Here is an 8,494-nt window from a genome sequence, read left to right as displayed (position 1 = left end):
TCGTGAAAATCAATTGGGCTAGGCCTGTTAAGGATAAACAGACCATACGCAAGTGATAGAATCGAAGAACTTGGGATGAACAATCCGTTAGAGAAGAACAGAGCTAAACAGGGAAGAGAGATATTCTCGGATTCTGTTGGAGGAAGGTACGTGTGATAAAATAGGATATTCTGGGAGATTTAGCTATATCAGGAAATAAGATAGTTTAACAACCAACATCCGCGTACGAAGAAAGAGAAGATTTGGGACATGATTTACATAAAACAGGGAAGAAATATTTGAAAAGATATGCAAGTCGCTGTGGAGATAAACGAGAATATTCGTGAAGATTTCTTGGACCTGTTGAGTATAAATAAGAAGATACAAGTCCCAGAAAGGTGATCAAGGGTTTGGGGAACGATTGGAACGCAGAGAAACGAAGTTTAGAAAACATACCTGCTGCTGGTGCTTCTCGAGGAGGAAGACAAAGAAGGAAGAACGGACTCGCACAGTCCGTCGTTCTTCAATATTGTATCCAGCGGAGAGATAGTGTCGTTGTTCTCAATCGGAAAACAAGTATCGTTTATAAACAACATCATCTGATTTTTGTAACAGTGACGCTGTAACACTTTTTTACAGAGTTGCGAATTTCTGTTTCATCTTATTTCTTCAATAAAAACACATATTAATCCATGAGTAAATCTTTTGATCATGTTTTTGATATGAGGAGCTAAACCCCAACACTGGGATGAGGGAGGAAGCTATATTTCATGCATGTGGTAATTATATTTAATTCTTTTATGACTACTTGCACTTTTATTAATTGTTTTATGATTTTTCTTAATTGGTTGTGATATCGTATGATGATGTATGCTTGGCCTAAGTGCTTTTGATGCGTCATGCTAGTGATTTACAATCAATCTTCTAAAAATCTACCTTGGCAAGAATAAGAGTCGATATTATTTAAGATATAATTGTTTGGAATAAATATATGAATCGTGTGAATGATTGACGGTGGAATCCTGAGTCCTAGTATCTCTTGATCTTGTGACATATTTTGTGTATATATTTTTGTTTTTAAATCTTTACAAGTCCGAGCAACGAACTCTTATTTACTTGCCATTTTAAAACAACATCAGAAGGTGGCCAATGAGGATGTGGAACAATTTGAAATAGATTATAATGAGGGGATGAATGCTGATATCAACAGATCAGCGATTGTACCTTATATTCCAGGGGAGTCTACAATAAAATCTCCTAACAAAGATAAAGGATTTGACCATATTGCGGAAGCAGAATCTCAGAAAGCATTGAATTTCATAAATATGAAGTTGGCTATAACATCAGTTAATAACACATCGAGGAGCACTAAAGTGCGTGGTCCTTTACAATCGCATAAACGCAGTTTTAAATGAAATTATGCTGCAAGAATGAGGATTGCTACGTACACAAGTTATCTGTAGGGTGCTTGGAGTTCTTGTGGTATTAATACTTGAAGTTTAACAGGTGTTATAGGTTTTTACAGTATTCTGTAAGGGCCTGTTTTGCCCATTTCTTTTTTTTAAATTTTTAGAGATTTTTTCTGCTCCTTAGCTCTCTAAGGAGTCTGGGACCCTCGGGTTCCCTGATAATTATTATTTTTGCTTTAATATTATGACTTAACTAAAAATAAAATAAAATAAAATAAAAAAAGTATGGGAATCGAATATTTGCTAAGGTTTGTAGTGTCCCATGTTTCTAGGTTTTTCCATTCGGCGAGAACAAATTTGGGACATAGACAGCATCATTGTGGGGTAACGTTCTACTACTACCACATGAGCAGTCCATATAAAACAGGCAAAGGGTAGAGACTGCATGTGATTAGGCATATCTAACAGTCAAACCCGAGCACGCAGGCAAGTTCATTTTTGTTAGCTCTATCTTATCGCAGAGTTTAAACTTTTTGTACAGTGACTTACGGGGAATATAAATCGGCCTTGGTCAAATGTACTGGATATTTCATAAGCCCATAACCAGCATTAGCGAGTTTTGCAGCCCCGTGCGATAATGTGATCTTCTGTTTGCAAAGTGGTCATGTATTTTCTTTGGGTCAATGTCTCTGCTTCTGTTTGTTTGTTTTTAAGATGAAATCAGTAGCTGAAATCAGCAATTTTTAGTTGTGTACTTGAACAGGATTTTAAGGAGTTCTTGTCCTTCACGAACTTCATTGTAACACATACGCAGATTGAAAAAAAGAAAAAAAAAATATTACTGAATTATATTATTTTATGTAGAGAACCCATAGGGTATATAGTAATACCATAACTTGGTATTCAAGAATAATTACTTGTAAATCATTTCATACTAAATATAATCCTAACACTAAAACTGTCCAAATATTGTTTACTCGAACAACCGACACTTTTGATGGGATTTTTCTAACAGCCAAAGGCCAATTCTAGAGTATCTTCTTAATCATGCACGTACGTACAGGGAGGATGAGCATTGAGAATGAAGAGTTGAAGACTACTTTCCTTCTTTCAGTATGTCCATATTTTTTCTTGTAACTGGAAATTCTACCTTTAGGAATTTCCAGTTAGTTTTTCCACATGTTTGCAAGCAAATTCTGCTCGTACAGGGATTATCAGTTAAGATATTCTGCTCCAAGTGCGCTATGAGTTATCTAATACATCATTACAAGCACCTAACCCGGTGCATACGCACCGGATGGATAACAAAAGTGGAAGAGTTGTATTATACAATTATTTACCATTACTGCCATTATGGATGAGCACGGTAAAGTGTTTTTGTCCACCCAAATTTTTTACAAAAAGTAATATGCAGTGCTGATGGAATCGGGAAAGGATTATAAATCTTAAAAACCAAACCAATGTTCAAAAAAAAAAGATGAACACTAATAGGATTAGTGTAAAAAAATACCAATGACTATTTGTGCTTAGTAAAATATGAGCCATTGAGCCATTTGAAGTGTTTGTATAGGATCGATCATTCATATTGTTCATAATACACTCACTTTGCTATTGTAACCATAATATAGTTGAGCGTTTGTAGAATCATTGCAAGCGAAATTTGTAATTTTGAGAAAATGTTCAAATTAAATCCAGAAGTGGCATCTTCTTATTCTCTACGATGATACAAAATTGCACTGATTACTTTCAAAGTCCCTTTCAAAATTCCTCAACCTCTCATTGGTGGATCTTACACTTGGTCGAATAATCAGGCGGATCCTTTACTTTGAAGGTTGGACAGGTTTCTCTTTAACATTGGTTTTGATGAAGCCTTCCCTGGTGCTCTTCAGTTAGCTCTTACTTGAACGATTTCTTATCATAACCCTATAATGGTTATAATCAATCCTTCGGTTAGCAGCAAGCCGTATTTTATGTTGGAACGTAGCTGGATAGAACACAAGGATTTCCATAAGATGGTGAAATTGTGGTGGGAAACAATGGAGTTTCAAGGAGAAGCGAGTACAATTTTCTTTCGGAAAATGCAAAACTTGAAATATTTCATAAAGCAGTGGGGATTGCAAGAGTTTGGAGGTGTGAAATGTGAAAAGATTGCTTTAACTGAAAAGATAGGTGAGCTAAACGTTCTTGAAGAAACAACGGTGCTTCTTCCTGATCAACAGGTTCTTATATTGCAATGTAAAACTAAACTCAGGAATATCGAAATGTTGGAGGCTAGGAAATGGCTACTTAGGGAGAAACAAAACGGATTCAGATGGGGTGACGCAAATACTGGTTACTTCCACATAATAGCAAGTGCACGAAAGAAAAGGAACACTATTACCAAACTTTAAATTGACGGAGTGGATTGTATGGATCAGAATTTAATTAAAGAAGAGATAAGGAACTACTACATAATTTTTTTCAGCTCATAATGATATCAGCTCTTACCTAGATGATTTTTCGTATCCGGTGGTGGATGAGGATGATAGAGTCTGGTTGGAGAGGAGTTTTTCGGAGGATGAAGTATGGGACGTTGTAAAGAAGATGGGTTCAAACAAAGCTCCGGGGTCATATGGTTTCACTTCGGAATTTTACAAGAAATGTTGGGATATCATAAAAGTTGATTTCATGAAAATGGTTAATTATTTTCATCATTTTGGTTATTTAGACCGGAGGTTAAACCGTTCTTTTATTACTCTCATTCCGAAGAAAGAAGATTTGTGTACTCCTAAGGATTTCAGACCGCTAAGTCTAATTGGTAGTGTATATAAAATTCTATCGAAGGTGCTTGCTGGAAGATTAAAACTTGTGATGCCAAAGCTCATTTCGGACTTTCAGGGGGATTTTATTAATGAGAAGCAGATTTTGGACAGTTTTTTGATCGCTAATGAGTGTGTTGATAGTAGACATAAATCGAAGAAGCCTGGAATTTTGTGAAAGATTGATATGGAGAAAGATTTTGATAACATTAACTGGCATTCTCTTATTCGTATTCTTTACAAACATGGTTTTGGGGAGAAATGGATTTCTTGGATGAAGTGTTGTGTAACGTCTTCTCATCTTTCAGTTTTGGTGAATGGAGGCTCAACGAGAAGATTCAAGCCTTCGAAAGGCTTAAGGCCAGGTGACTCTGTTTCCCCCTATCTTTTACTTCTAGTGGTTGAAATTTTGGGTAAGCTGATGATGATGTGGTTCAAAGGAGTCAGATTACTGGGTTTAAAGTCGCAGAAACTGGGAATATGATTTCTCATTTACAGTTTGTGGACGATACTCTCATTTTTATTGATGCTATTTCGGATGAGGTAACAAGACTTTTTATTATCTTGTCTATGTTTGAGACTACTACGGGCATGAAACTTAACTTGGAGAAGAGTACTATGATAAGCGTTGGTGCGGATGAGGTTATTGGGTTGTTAGCTAAGGAGCTTGGCTGTAAAACAGAGGTCCTGCCAATAAAATGTCTTGGAATGCTTATTGGTGAAACTTCGAGAAAAACTTCAATTTGGGACACCGTTTTAGATAAGATGGCACAAAAGTAGCATCATGGAAGAAGAAATTTTGGAACAAAGCAGGTCGACTTGTGCTTATCAAGAGTTCTCTAGCTAGCTTACCGGTATATTTTTTATCTCTATTTCACTTGCCAGTTTGTGTAGAGAAGAAAATGATAAAATTGATGAGAAACTTTCTATGGGGTGTTGTTGAAGGGCGTAAGAAGATGGCTTGGATAAAATGGGACAAAATCAATTTAACCAAGGAACAGCGTGGTTTAGGTGTGAAGAATTTTCGCATAACCAATAAGACTCTGCCAGTTAAATGGATATGGCGCTATACAAAACAAAAAGAAGCATTATGGAGAACTATTGTCCATAGAAGACAACGGCTGACGCAGACTTGCTTATGCCAGTTGATGAGAATGCTACACAAGGATGGAGCTTATGGAGAAACGTAACTAAGATGGTTCCAGAAATACACAGTCTGATCACGTTTAAAATTCGAAACGGAAAGGGGGTTATACTTTGGTTTGATCATTGGCACGCCATGGGTTGCTTAAAGGATATGTTTCCAGTGATCTTTAAAGCCTGTTCTTGGAAGCAAGACTCGATAGCTCAGATGATTAGAAATGGCGATGGTACGGAAGCTTCAAACCTCAGCTGAACGCTAACGATTTTGGAGAATCCTCATTTATCTTCTCATAATCCATAATATATTTCACAATGCTTCCATTTCCTTCAGATTTTGGATTAACGACAAGTGTTAAATCACATTTCTTGTAATCATTTATCAACTATAATATATTTCACAATGCTTCCATTTCCATCAGATTTTGGATTAGCGACAAGTGTTAAATCCCATTTCTTGTAATCATTCATCAAGTCTCCTTATACTACGCTATGACGTATTGTCCTTGTTTCATCGGTTTGCGTAGTTATCTCCTTGCAAGTAACTGGTTTACCCTCTGCGTACATAAACACATTAGTATAATCGTAAATCAATTTAAAGCGCACGATCAAAGTAAAGAGAAAGTAAGAAAATGAATTAGACAATACTGATGTATTGATAGGTCATATATGCGCTTACCAATATTATAGCACCACTCCTTGACACAACCGGAAGTAGTTCCATGTCCCTCGACAGCTTTGACGCAAGTGAAAATACGAGGGATTGCACTTGAAAGATCTTCATGGTGCTAATATATTTTGTAATACTTGTCAGCGTCGCAGTTAACCTCTGATTCTATAACAAGTTTCCCAACTAGACCTGAAATACCATGAGTATGAGCGATTGCCAGTAGATGGTAATTAAGGTTGCTTTAACTGAATATTAGGATGATTGTGATTGTGATGAAAATTGATCTTAGCTGAATGATTTTATATAGAAATAACCAGCAACTACAGGACTGAATTGGATAAAGGGTGATGACTCGATAATGAGCTGTATTTGGGGCAGCAACGATCATTCAACTAGATATCCACAAAGATTAACAGATTAGAGACAAGAAAAGATTTTTGAGATTGTGGTTATAAATTGACCTGTAACCACTGGTATCGCGATGAGATACTGTACTAGGCTCAAACTTCGAGTGAATTCTGCTTACAAACGGTTGAAAGATGAGCTTCAAGATATATAGATAATCAAGTTTTCTGCCTTTCCTTTGATTCATTATAGATAACCAACCAGAATTGATAGCATCACCAGCTAGCTACTCATGCTTGTCAGTCGATGCTTCTCAGTTAGTCTTTTAGACTGCAGAAGTTGCATCCCGCCCATATTACTTTCCTGGAACGTATAGGATAAAATAGAGAACCTCCGTCTGACATAATCTCTCAGAACAATCATTTTTTAGAATGATATTTTAATTACATAGTTTAATGATGAACAGAAAATACATGTGCTGCACCTGATCTTATTTACTCTGCAAATGCAATGGGCCGGACATAGAATCCGCTGAAATGAACCGGCTGGTTATCAACTTTTTTGTTTTAATGCATACATACCATACACTTTCGTTCTGCAAAAGGAGGACGTACGAGCCTTGCAAATTATAGATAAAATAGTAAAACATCCAAATGAGTTAGATAACACATGATGTAATTATTTTGATCAACACAATACACACATACTTGATCCATGATCTTATGCCATGTATGATTATTTCTAGAAATTACAGGAAGTAGAACAATAACACTCGACAGTGGAAAGAAATGAAACAAACCACACATACGTTCAAGTACCCACGCCTTTATTATATAGATAGTAGGTCTAGTGGAAACTCCACATATAGACTTTATTATCATACAGAGAACACTGATCTTCATCGTTGCATATGGACATACCCATTGATAATTTAATCAGAAGCGCAGAGGTGAGAGTTCAAGTCTTCGATGTTTTGTTGGAAGAAAGCTAGATAGTCGAAAGGAACTGGAGAATCCTCATTAATCTTCTCATAATCCACTATCCATGTCACGATGCTTCCTTGCCCATTAGCTTTTGGCTTAACTACAAGTGTTGCAACGAACTTCTTGTAATCAGTCATCATGCCTCCTTCTATTCCATTATGATTTATCGTTCTTGTTTCATCATTGTACGTTGTTTTCTCCTTAACTGTAAGTGGTTTCCCCTCTGCATAGACAAACAGATTAATATAACCGTAAACCAAGTTTAAGCTCAGGATATGAAGATAAAGTAAGACAATGAATTAGACAATTTTGATGTATATTTTGGTATCTAAGCATACCAAGAATATAGCACCACTCCTTGACACATCCAGAAGTAGTTCCATGTCCCTCGACAGCTTTGACGCTAGTGTAAATATGAGGGATTGCGCTTGGAAGGTCTTCATGGTGCTTAAATATTTGGTAATACTTGTCGGCATTGCAGTTAACCTCCGATTCAGTAATAAGTTTCCCCACAAGACCTGAAATTGTATGTTGATGGGCCATTGATGATGGTTGATACTGGTTCTTTCCTTAACTAAATATTAGGATGATTGTGAATTTGTGAGGAAATTGATATTAGCTGAATGAGTTTATATAGAAACAAGCCGCAAGTACAGTAATGGATTGATTAATTGATGGTCATGACCCCAATAGTGAGCATCATTTAGGACAACAATCATTCAACTCTATCTTGGAAAGAATCAAAGATTTTGAAGACAGGATAAGATTTTGTGAGATAATTATATATTAGCATGCTTATTTTACCAATCAAATCAAAATGTCAAATTAACACGGTTGTCTGCAAATGGTTTTGTACTACACAGTTGTCTTTTATCCTAGTTAATCAAGGATTGTTAGTTGTTTGATACCCAAGTATTGTCGTAATAGTGTTTGGCACATGCGTGCACCAATGAGTGACCCCATCATTCACCCAACGTACGGGAATCGAATATTTGCTAAGGTTTGTACTGTCGCATGTTTCTAGGTTTTTCCATTCGGCGAGAATTGGGACCATACAGTATCACTGTGGGATAACGTTCTACTATTACCACATGAGTAGTCTATTATATAAAACAGGCAAAGGGTAGATGATGCATGTGATTAAAGGGCATATATCTAAAACAGGCAAAG

General features: G+C 36.4%; 1 protein-coding gene across 1 annotated transcript; it reads right to left on the bottom strand.

The window, feature by feature from the left end:
* Positions 1–6,999: 6,999 nt before the first annotated feature.
* On the bottom strand, positions 7,000–7,945 carry LOC113345944 (major latex protein 15). The gene is made up of 2 exons (XM_026589583.1): positions 7,663–7,945; positions 7,000–7,547 (listed from the first exon to the last, which is right to left on the bottom strand). The coding sequence occupies exons 1-2, from the start codon at positions 7,865–7,867 to the stop codon at positions 7,273–7,275; spliced, it is 480 nt and encodes a 159-aa protein (XP_026445368.1). The 5' UTR covers positions 7,868–7,945; the 3' UTR covers positions 7,000–7,272.
* Between the last annotated feature and the right edge of the window lie 549 nt (positions 7,946–8,494).

The sequence above is a fragment of the Papaver somniferum genome, unplaced genomic scaffold, assembly GCF_003573695.1.
Source record: "Papaver somniferum cultivar HN1 unplaced genomic scaffold, ASM357369v1 unplaced-scaffold_84, whole genome shotgun sequence".
Lineage (NCBI taxonomy): Eukaryota > Viridiplantae > Streptophyta > Magnoliopsida > Ranunculales > Papaveraceae > Papaver > Papaver somniferum.
Note: the sequence above shows the minus strand (reverse complement) of the source record. Positions and strands in the feature narration are given on the sequence as shown.